The 12349-nt window shown below is 43.0% G+C and overlaps 1 protein-coding gene across 5 annotated transcripts in view; it reads left to right on the forward strand.

The window, feature by feature from the left end:
• Positions 1-12349, forward strand: part of ptpn13 (protein tyrosine phosphatase non-receptor type 13) — a 43818-nt gene that overhangs the window by 13821 nt on the left and 17648 nt on the right. For all 5 annotated transcript variants that reach the window (XM_062412932.1, XM_062412933.1, XM_062412936.1 and 2 more), the window contains exons 7-10: positions 1691-2317; positions 7359-7451; positions 9621-9720; positions 10940-11153. In XM_062412932.1, coding sequence (XP_062268916.1) covers positions 1691-2317; positions 7359-7451; positions 9621-9720; positions 10940-11153 — 1034 coding nt within the window. The remainder of the gene's footprint in view (positions 1-1690; positions 2318-7358; positions 7452-9620; positions 9721-10939; positions 11154-12349) is intronic.

Here is a 12349-nt window from a genome sequence, read left to right on the forward strand (position 1 = left end):
TCCCGGTTGTCAAGCTATTCATCGCTCATGTCCTGGCTTTCTGGAGGGAAAGATTTTAAAAGCAGCAGAAGTACAACCTTGAATCGTATTTAATTCAGGAAAATATGACCAAATCCTCCCAGTGGTTTTCTGAGAGAACTCCGGCATTTTTCCAGGCCGTGGCGAGGAGAACACAGAGCGAGCATGGCTTTATTCCCGATTATGTAAGCATGGTATGGCATTGATTACAGATGCATATTTTGGAGTCACCAGTGAAGCTGCTGCTGCTGTTTGTATCAGTGCTTTGTCTCTGCGGCTGCAGCCCGCCCCAGGGAAAGTACATGCAAAGAGTATTACTCAGTTCTTGAACGTCCTTCTTCTCAAGGAGCGGCTCCTTCCCTTCTGTATTCCAGTGCTTTCAAGTTGTAATTGCTGCTAAGGGAACTCAGACATTGTCTGTCTTTTGTTTTCACGATAGATATTTTTATGTTTGCCAGTTCATCGCCGCTGTCTTCCATATGATGGCAACACCGTGATGTTTTTCTGTGCCTTGTGTGCCTCCCTGGGCTCCATCTTTGATGTGTTAAGACTGAGCATGTGCTTTGTAGATTAAACCACCACATGCAGCATTTTTACAGGACCTAGCGTCTCCCTCTGCTCTCTCATTTCTGCATCCCTTCGTCTTGTTTTTTGCTCTTGTCATGCACACGTCGGCCTCCTGAGCCGTCATTGGTGGAGATTATACAGTCAAAGAAATCCACATTCATTATTTAGTAATACAAAATAAAGGAGTGATTGATGGGCTGGATGATTTGTTATTGTGGCACAGTTTACTCTGTTCTATTGTTTGTCTTTAGGTAATGGGGGGGAAATAAGCTACAGCACAAAACAGACGTGCATACACAGTAGGAACTCCCTAAAGCTCAGAGCCGCACATCGTGTTTCCTAAATTGCCTTTTCTTGTGCTTTTGTTGGTTTACTTTGTCTTATTTAACTAAATGAATGCAGCTACATTGCATCCGCATGGGGCTTCACAACAGTAACTTCCTATTGCTGCTTCTGATTCTGCTGCATTTGGTTAGGGCCTGACATAATGAAATGAAAATGTTGAATTCAAGAAGGAAGTTTCTGAAACAAAGCTCTTGGTTTCAGAACAGGATCACAACAGTGGAAGGAAGCATTTATCAACATGTGGTTGTGGTGCTGCACAAAACCATCATTTAATCAGAGGGGGAGGCCACGTCAGGCTGGTCACACGTTTGCATTGTCTGCTGTATCCCTTTCACGCTCTGATTGGGGAATCTGAGGACGTGCTGAATGCCTATCCAATTATTCATTTACAGTAGCAGCACTGAATCTTTCAGTAGAGGGGCTGTGAGAGGCCGGCAGCAGGTGCTCGGGCTGTAGAGGGCCAGGGAGGGCATCAGAGCAGGGGACGTCTATGGCCGACAGCTTTGTGTTTAGTTACTGTGTCGTGCTGATGCAGTCAGAACTTCGACTTTATTCAAATCAAAATCATTGATTATCCCTTCTCACATAATAAATTCACATAATGTTAACACATAATGTTTGTTTGGGAGTGTTTTCCTTCAGAATATATCTCTATATGCTTTGCCAGTATTCCAGTTAATAATTGTGTGTTTTAGTTTGTGATTTGCAACATTTTGCAGCGTAAGGTTTATTCAAACTTTTGTTTGTCCCTTGTTCTCAGGGAGGAGCGCCGCCCCCAGGGTTCTGGAGCGCTATCGAGCCAGGACTCAGGAGCAGACATCTCTTAACCGGGGCCTCAGTCGCTCCATGGGATCCCTACAGGGCCTGTTGAAGGGCGAGGAGGGGGCAGCCCAGCAGTATCACCTGTCTGACTATCACCACAGCTCCGAATCCCCCACGGAACTTTACTCCAAACACCCCTCACTTCACCACCAGCACTCCTATCCCTACCTGCACCCTCTTCACCCACAGCAAAAAGGCCGGCCGGTGGAACTGGACCGGAGGTCTTTACCCTACCACACTGGTGATTTAGGCCCCATTCAAGCCAGGAAGACTTGGGCTTCCTCTGTTGACTTGGCCTGCATAGACCCAGATGCTCTTCGTTTTGGGGCACTGGAGGATGCTCGAAGGGGCAGCTCTGCTCTAAGTACCCACTCTATAGGGAGGCACAAATTGGCATTGAGGCCATCCAGGGAGAAGGACTCTTTCTACCCTGAGTTTACGGGGCTGAAGAGCAGGAAGCCTCATCACCATTCAGCCATGTCGGTGGGCTCAGGCCTTCCTGGCGCCTATGACAGGATCAAGGAGAGACAGAGGAAACTTCAGGTGCTAAGGCACGCAGTAGATGGTGAGTGCACTTTCTTAACATGCATTAACGTGCTTTTATGCTTTGATTTTAAGTCCTCAGGGTTAAGTTTTATGGGTTAATGTCTGAGAAGTTCCTTTTGAAATTTACAGTGTGTCTGATGCTACTGGGACAGTGTGTAAATCAAACTGATACAAGGGACTTGGCTCTAATGGAGCCAGTGTGCTTCCCCAGGAGTTTTTGTCAGATGATTCATGCCAACACCGTCTCTACATTTCGCGGCTGAGTTGAGCAACTTCTATAACTTTCTGAAATCCTAAATTTGTCTATCCCACCCTCTTTGTGCTGTGATTAGCAAAGTGTTCGGAGGTGAGAAAGCATTCATGGATGGAATTTATCTCTCAAGGTTTTTCCTTCTTTTACAGCTATTTCTGTCCTTGGCTTTTGCTGATAGTAGGAGGGGAATTCACCACTGACTAAGAATAATCGTCACTCATGGTCTCTCAGTATGAGGTGTGACGCTTATAATACGATTGATTTGTTCAATATAATGGCTGTCTGATATTGCTTGAATCTCAGATAAGCACTATGCACATGATTGTAATTGATTAATTAATAAGTACCGTGATCCACTCACATTTAAATGATAGGCTACTGAGTGTCACATCTGAGCCGAACGAGCTGAAATCCTTCCCTCCCCCAACTCAACCTGCAAAATGTTCAAACGCAGTTACAGCTTCACTACAATCATTCCTTTCCGCACCTTTTTTGCTTTTCGTCATCAGAGCAGATTACACGCATGAATTCATTATTATTTCGAGATAATGGGTTTTTTGTGACACATCCGATTCATGTGTCGTTATTGTGTAATGTGCGGTGCCGGTGCTTTGTCAGGACTTGTAGTGCTCAGGCTACAGCAACAGTGAATATGCCTTTTATGATATGAATTTATCATGTGGTTAACGCTGGTTGAGCGAAAGAAGAATGCAGAGAGGCATCAGCTGGGTCGATCTGAGAGGTGAATACGTGACGTGGATAAGGATGACGTGAGCAGACAGACGCCCGGGGCTGGTTTGCAGGTTATGTGTCCATCTGTAACTACCATGTGGTATGGGAGCTGGGTGCTGGCATGAATGCAGTATCAATGGTGGTGGCTGGGCAGCACTGTTTAGACAGAATATATGAGTCACGGGTAGAGCGGTTTGCAAATTGTCAATTCTAATTACAGGCCAGCTTGATTCTAGCCCGCTGCTTACTGTCACACCTGCTATAAAACAAGGTCCCTCTCTTCTTTTCTTTTTTTACATATGGCTGTAAACAAACAAATATAAGTAATATGGGCAAATATAGTTAATAACCCCACACACACACAATCAATCAAGAGCATGCATGCACACAGAATTTCACACACATACCCCAACCAACAATTGTTAAATATGTCAGCAGTCATGCCCAAGAGCTTTACATGTTCCTCAAGAGCTTATTGAATTCTTAGTAAAGTCTCCATATGCAAGCAAGCTGTATGCAAAGAGTCACATGTGGCTACATGGGTCTGCTGGGGGGTGCAGTGAAGGTTTCACCCAGTGAACCACTGACTTTCACCTCCTCTTCCACCCCCAATTCTCTACCTCCCAACGTCAAGTCTCCCTGATTTTAGGGCAATGTTTTGGCCTTTTTTTATGCTGACCAAACCACCATCCAAGCATTCTTTTCCTCAACTGTGGCTTTTTATCCTCAGCAACTCCTTCCTCTCCAACCCTCCCCGTTTGCCTTTTGCCGATTGTAATCAGGGACGCTATGTTTTTCTCTCTCTCATATGATTGTGTAAAGAAAGAAGTTAAGCTTCTCCAACTGGCCGAGTGTTAGAGCAAGAAAATTCAATTGGTGGCGAGCCCCTGTTTAATGTCCAAGATATCACAGTGTGTGTGTGTGTGTGTGTGTGAGTTTGTGTTTGCTGAGAAGATTGACAGGGTCGTGTTTGTTTTCTGTGTCAGTCTCTTCTAATTAATATAAAACTTAGATTGATGTTAGACTCCATGCTGACAAAGAGGAATGTTTTATTCCATCTGAAGTGACTGAGAGAGACAAAGACTGAGGCAAAATATTGTTGTATTCCATCCCAGCTCTGTTTTGCTATAATATGAATGGGGCCTAATTAAGCACAGACCATTTGCGGGCCTGGATGTACTTGGCAGAGACCCCCTTCTCTCTCTCCCTCTTTCTTACTTTCTTCTGTTCTTTTCTACAGGAAAGTGATGGCGCAGCAGTGGTCAGTGCTCTCAGGTTTCACCCAACTGCTTCTCTGTGTTTTGTGTGTGTATTTAAAAAAATATGTTAAACCCTATAAATATGGATTAGAGGAACATTACTAAATGTCGTGTGCGTGCATGCCTGTGTGTGCATGGGCATGTTTGTATCTTGTCCCCCATGTCTCACCCCCCCTCCTCCTCCCCTTAATTTTTTTTTGCTGCCAAGTTGCTTGAATCGGTAGAAAGTTTCCTCTTAGACCTACCGACTGTAATTGGAGTCATGCGTAGCGGATGAGGGAATTCCTAACGTTATTGGACTTTTCAGGCACTTGGCAGCGGGTCATGTGGCTCTCAGCCGGGCTGGTCCAGCATGGACAACAAACACAGAACACTGCCCCTTCCCCGGGGGAAGGTTTTCTCACAAAAAGCACAGCCCCCAAATTTTCATAATTATCTTTGGTTCGCTGACTCCGGAGGCTACAACAGGAGTGATTATAGAGTGCTCCCAGGGATTTTATAATAAGGCTTTTTTTATCCATTTTAATCAGCTGCTTGATTCATTTCCTCTTTACATCATGAAACATGTTCAACACAAGATTCACAAGAAATATGGAAATGCTGTTAACAGGCATTTATAAATTAATGATTATTTTTTCCTGCTCTTAAAATTGTAACTGTACACTGTCTGTTATTCTTTTCTTCTGAGGCATGTTAACGTTTTGGAAACTTGAGGGGTTCCTGTAAGCTATTACCCTACGCTTTAAAGGGAGTTCCTCCCTCCCCACTGGGACCACCAGAAATTAAATAACCTCACGGCCTGAGTTTGTGTCTCTTCTCAGCTTGAACACCCCAAAAAGGCAAAGCTTGTGGAGTCTGTTTATGTTCTCAGAGAAAACTGGTGTCAAAGTATCAGTTTTTTTGAGGAATCGGGGAGAGGGGGACTAAAGAAACACGGTCACGGAAGAGGTAACAAGAAGATAAGGTTAAAGGGAGGAGGGAGATAAGTGCAGGTCTTTCCAGCAAGTGGGTCTGATTTCAGTAAGGAAAACATGATAGAGCCGAGTAGGAAGTAAGTCTGTATAAATTACCTCCTAAGCTGAGTTCAGCCAAGAAGGAAGCCTAACACATAGCAAAGCGTTTCATTTAAACATAATCGGTGGTGCGTTCAATGGCATGTTGTGATATGGAAGTGTTGCAACTATGTCAGCTGAGAGGGTCATTCTTGGGTAAGAAATTTCAGAGGTAGATGACAAAATATGCGTCAGTTTACGTTCTCTGCCCTTTAAAATAAATTGAGATTAAAAAACTATTGGCTTATTGTGTTGAACAACATCCTCATAAGATATTTACACAAATGTGACTTCTAATAATGACTTCTAATTGATAGAACTAAGTATTGTAGAGAATTCTAAAAGTGCCTACAATCCTCCTCGCTCTGGAATTTATCTATAGATGTTTTTGACGGTACTTTACCATTCATACTCATTTAAAGGATGTAGGGTTTATCTTTCTTCATCTTTTATCCATTATTATTCAATTTGCCTTGCAAATAAACAAAAGACGTCTGTGGGGAGAAGCACAGAGAGGGAGGGATGCGGAACATGTTTATCTAGACCCGTCGCTCACTCACTCAAACATTATCTGCAAAACCTCTGTGTTAATCTCTCTAATTAGCTGTGACCCTCTACGATTCGCCTTCCTCCATGTGCTCTGAGGTTTTTTTTTTAGGTCATGATGAAATGCTGATCCTTGTTTTGTTTTTTTACTTAATTAAAATATTTTTTTAGATTTCTCGAAACATTCTGATGACTCTTGACCAAAATTGTGGACAGCGTAGGGCAAGTGATGCATGTCTCTCTTATGGGTGTCATTGTAAAAACATTGTCTGGTCCTCTGAACCTTTTAAAGCAGTCGAGGAACCAATGAGTCACCAAACAGCAGATGATGGAAACCTATTTTGGGTGACCTGTTCTCCTCCTTCTTCTTAGTAAAATTAAAGTTGCTGCTGGGCCCTGATGTTTTTTTTTCTTTATGATGTTTGAATAAGATAGACATCATTACAAAGAGAAGACTGTTGTGCTGTGAAACGCTGGCGACCTAAATGCCTGAGCAGTGACTGGGGAATGCCACTCAGACGAGCTATGCAGCTGGTACTGAGGAGCAGGACTTTCAGGTTCCACGTACAAGGAAGAGGCTCACGAGGCACATCAGGTCTAGGCTCAGACTGTTTCGGGATGTTTGCTCATGTTGTTTTCCTGTGTTGCACCAAAATCTGAGTCCATTATTGAGATGATGAGGCAGTGCACCTCTGAGATGAGGAAATGGTTGTGGTGAACTGGTCTGTACTTGCTATGGTTCACCCAGTCAAGCAAGACGAGAGATTACACCCTCAGCAAAATGCTCTGTTAACCCGAAAGGAGGCTTGCCTGCATATACTTGTGCCAAAGCTGCTTTCCAGTGAAGTTACATGGCTTTCACCAGGAGTGTTTATCAACAGCATGACTAATTCCTGCTCTGTGTGTCTCGGTCTACCGGTTTGGGTTATAGGTGACAGAGACAGTCCTGTAAAAGAAAACAGGCGCTCGTCAGTTTCATGCCGTCAAAGTCTTGTGAAAGATGTTTTTGTAAAATTCTCTGTTGTTTGACGTTTAAGAACAAATGGCTTTATTTTAACATTCCCCACAAACAAACGGCCAACGATTCCATGTAACCATTGTAGGTCATCTAATGTGCATGGAGGTTATGTTTGTTTCATTTACTTATTTCATCGATTATTTACTAAAACTGCTGCATGGTTTGTGTTTTATGATTTATTTGAACTATCCTCCCCTCAGACCCAGTCCACACCCACCAGCGGTACAACAGTGATTACAGTTCATCCAGTGAAAGCCCCTCAGTGGCCTCCTCAGATCCAGACTACAGACAAGGTAAATTATGCCTCTGTGTCCCTTTTTATATTTATATTATTTTTTATTTTCGTTTTCTAAAGGGAAAGGAAAAGAGACTGAAGGGGTGAAAATCAAGGGTTAAAATCTAGAAGTGGCTTGAGGTTGTTGGCCGGGATCATTTGCACTGGTTTCTGGGATGCGTAGTTTCTTAACTCTTAACATATTTCTGTATTATGTAAGTCTTGTACCCTTACCATTTGTCCGTTTCTCAATATTTAGTTTTTCTTTCAAATCAAATCTCACTTTTGGTTCTGTGCTTGAAGCAGAGATGAAGTAAAGATGAAAAAAACTAAGATTTTCAAAAGAGCAAAACTGCTCCATTCCAGTTGTAACATTCATATAACAACAAACCAAATTGAAAAACAAAAGGACTAACAGAGCAGCCTCGCTTAGATACATGGATCTCATTTGTGTTTCTGTGGACCTGGAGCCCTGCTGATTTCCACTTTTTTAGCCAATCTAATGCAGGACTGATTTACACCTGAGACGGTGAGGGCATTTCACCATTAAACCAGCAGCAGTCTGGGCTCCGAACCCTGGACTCGGACCCTCCGGCAAAGGATATCAATTATTCTGTGTCTCCAGTGACTATTTCCTCTTGTCTGTCCTGCTCAAAGCCAGATTTCCTGCTGTCTTACGATCCAAACCCTACAGGGCGAGCCTTGTCTGCAAGGGGTGCACCACCACCCCCTTTTATTTTAAGAAGCTGAAGAGAGAAAGCTGCAGTCAGACTTTCACCTGGTGCCACTAGAGGAATTAGATAATGTCCTCACTTACGCAGGATTGCACAAGATTAAATACCTTCGCTTTCCATGCAAAATAAGAATCGTGCGATAAATATAAACAAGACTTCAAACACAGATAAGTGTCGGGAACATTCAGCTGGTTTACGGTTTCAAGTGGGAAACAGAGCCATGGCTGCAGCTCAGATTAAAAAATTCCAAACTGAGCAACTGGAGTATCCGACGTGTATGCTGTAATATCTCAGGTCACTGTGTTATTTGATATATCGACTTCCAATGTCCTGCTGAAATGAACAAAAGGGAACAAAGTAAAGGGAAAGGGAATAACAACAAGGAAGAATTCAGAGATCTATTGATAGTCTACATTGTGTGATAAGTTATCAGGGTCTGGAAAGACATCGGAGATACTGAAGATGATTATCTTAGTAGGACACATTTCTTTGTGTCTTTTATTTTTTAAATATTCTCTTACTATTGAGACCTGATGCTTGTATTGATCTTAATTCAGAAACCTCCTCCAGTTCCCCTATAGGGAGACTTATGGCATCCAGATCAGATTCCCAAACAATTTAAATATTATAGGGTCCTTTTAACACAGCAGTTTGGCTTTGATACTTTCTGAATGTGTCCTCACTGTTTCCTTTTGGGTGAGGACGTCAACCATTTTCAGTCCAGCTAGTTTATTCTCATTTTGGCATTCACATGAAAGTCTAGTACTACGATGTGTCACTGGTGTTAGGAATTTTCCATTTTACTTCACACACGCTGAGAAACTGCACTGGCACAGGATTTACTCTTGTAGATAGTTTTAATGTGTTCTCTGACATGCTGTTGTTTTTATAATGATTCCAGACCAGCACCCAGAAGGTTAATATACTTACAATTGTCAGTGCAGAGGGAGACAGAGCTGACAAAGGTCAAATGCACATTTATTCAAGCTCACCTAACACCCATGCTCCATTTAACACTGTCGTCATGTTTGCACTGAGTTGAGACAGCTGTTTACAGTTGAAACCTTCGTGGGAAAAATGCCAATTTCATTTGGGAATGGCTGAAATATGTTGATCACGTTCAAAAACAAAAAGCAGTAAGTAATAGCTCTTATGCACAGAAAGGTTTTTAATGCACTAGATGGGGCAGTGCTTGACTCAGTATATTTTGGTTCTGTCATTCAGTAATGCAGCTGAGGTCTTTCCCACACAATTACTACACAGGGCAACAGAGATCTAATTTGTGGTTCTCATTTAGCCTAACTTTCCTTGAATATTCCACCTCCCTCAACACATGTTCATGCACGTGTCTGCATCCAGAAGGGGTGCGTGTTTGATTGTGTACATGTGAAGACACAATTTCCTCCTTTTGAGTGTTTGTGTGCACAGCTCATATTCCCACGTCTCTCTTCCAGCAAAGAAGCCGAGCGAGGCGCGGCGGTTCGGCTCCCAGCTGGCACTTTCCTCTGAACACGATGTCCTGACGCTGACGAGTCACAACACACACAGGCACAGGTAACGCACACCTGTTGTGTACAGGCGGATATTTAACAACACATCACTAGTGTTGGTTATTTGCCAGTGATGCCCCTAGGCTGTTTCTTCTGATTTCTTCATACAGAAATGCAAATCATAGTAGATTTCATAATAAATATACATGGAAAATTGGGTACACAAATACATTATATTAACTTGCGAATAAATAATGTATAATGTCACATCAGTCGTTGGTATTCATAACCGGTTCAGGTGAAAAAAACATAAATTAATATTCCCCTTAAAAAGCCAACCTACAGTTACTCGGTAATTCATATAATAATCTGCCCCTTATTGGATGTTACAGACCCCAACCTCAATAGTTCAGGTTGAATTTATTTCTATGCCACTTCAATTTTTCATGTCCATATTTGACAGAGATTGTTAAACAACTACTACTATCTAGTCTAGACCGTTTCCATTTTTTAGGCAATATAAACCAGGGACATGAAAAAATCGAAGTCATTGTACAAAAAGGATTGGTTGAATGTGTGTGGGGCTTTATGTAACCCCTCCGCCCCCACCTCCCCTGCAGATTATTAAGCCTCCGCAGTGGCTGCACCAGGTGTTTGTTTCTCGCTGCACTAATGTGCCTTATGTAAGGGCTGATTTAATAACTGCTTTCATTGTTAAGTCTGGGTGGTAAATGTTGTTTACATGAATTTCCCCATCTGCCCCACTGCATGGGCGTTTGTGTGTGTCTGGAATCGAAATGTTCATATGTGACAAACAGAGCAGAGGAGTCACCGATGTGCGACCTGTTTGCTCGTCACACAGCTGGTGTGGCACAGCAGGGTCATCCCCATGCTTCGCTAGTGAGGTCATCTAATGCGACATCCACATTCAACAATCCCTGTCTTCTCTAATCTCTGGCATTACAGACTTTAACCGCCTGCTGTTGCCGTGCCTGCTCACAGAAGTTTTTAATCCGTTCCACAGCACAGAGCACTGGTAGTCGTCGTAGTAGTATTTGATGTCTCTCCTGTGTAAACACATTTTTTTTCGGCGTGTCTACCTCTCATTGATACCGTTAATTCTTTTCTGTTATGGCACATTCAAAGAGAGCCTACAAATCAAAGCAGAATCCCACAAGGTGTCACACATCAAACAACAGACATCTGCAGATAACAGCTGTTATTATTCAGCTTTTTGGCAATATCAGATCGTTCTGACACTCCCTCTGCTCTCCTCCCTGCAGGCAGTATGAAGGAGCTGATGAAGGTCTGGGTGGCGCCGAGCTGCTCCTCCAGAAGCAGGAGGAGGAGGTGCAGCGGCTCCAGGCCCACCTGGCCAGCAGGCTGTCCAGGGCCAACCTCTACTCCGCAGACGAACCCCTGGCCCCATCGCGCACCTCCATGCTCGACCTTCGAGACCCCCTCTTCACCTCTTCTCTGCCACTCCGCAAACCCAAGGTCTGCTCTGCACAGCTCATGACTTAAAGCAACACTATGCAACTTCTGCTGATCAACACTGGCTTCTGCAGACACAAGTGGCAATTCTGTTGGTCTGGGAGTTTGAGTGGATAAGCATCTGTCATTTAGAGAAAACAAAACCTAGCAATTGCTTGACCAGTGCAATGCCTGCACGGACAAATGGTGTCTATTCCTCATGATCCCCGGCTTCCTGTAGCTGAGGTTCAAAAGGTTTACTCAATGAACATTGAGCAGGACTGGTGTCTACTAAGTTTTTTTTAGCTCATCTACAGCTTGGCACCACTCTCACAGTTACCGGTCCTGATTTTGGCAGTTCTAGCCATTGACGTTGATTCAGTCCGTCACTTCTCATGGGAGATCGCTCCCTCTCTCCACAGTTACATAGTGTGTGAACAGGCGTTTGAGGCGCTGAGTAGGAATGGCAGAGGCTCCATTCTCCCTATTACAAGTCAGTGTACCATCAAAAATATTTCAAAGCTGTTATTTGATGGTAAAATAGTTTCATTTTGTTTGGATCAACAGACACAAAGATATCTTTATGGAGTTGTCAGCTTAGAGGATCATTAAGTTACTTAGGCCAGTCAGCATTAATTTGCTTTATACACAAAACTTCCTTTGTAGCTATGGAGATGTAGACTGCACACGCATGACACAGCCAACTCCATAAAGTGGTTAAAAGACATCATTTCAACACACACTCTGCAGTGGGAACTCCCTGGATCGGAGGCCGGACTCTCAATTGCTTGAAACTTGTTTATGTTGGAATATCTGATGATGGATGGACAATTTTAATTTGCATGAGCTCCCTGGCAACAAGGTTGTTGATACTGTGCTCACTGGATGTCCTGTTAATACAAACTGCTGACTGGAAGACATAATTCACCTCAGCATCCTTATGTTAATTACAAATATGTGGGTTGTGGGATATATGGGATTTTTTTGGGCATGGTCTGATTTATTCAGCCTGCTATTGCCAATTTAGAAAATGTGTTAGTGCAAGGGGGTAAACATAGCAACAACTTTGCGAATGTTAGCAGTGCATTCAAATAAGTTAGGTTGATTGTAATTAATTGTACTAAAGGCAAGACATATTTGCTGCAGTGTGTTTACGGGAGATTTTTAAATGATGAAATGTAGCATGTGGGGATTTTCAGTGCGTAAAACAAAATTCTTCA

Source organism: Platichthys flesus, chromosome 19 (assembly GCF_949316205.1).
Source record: "Platichthys flesus chromosome 19, fPlaFle2.1, whole genome shotgun sequence".
In the NCBI taxonomy this organism is placed as follows: domain Eukaryota; kingdom Metazoa; phylum Chordata; class Actinopteri; order Pleuronectiformes; family Pleuronectidae; genus Platichthys; species Platichthys flesus.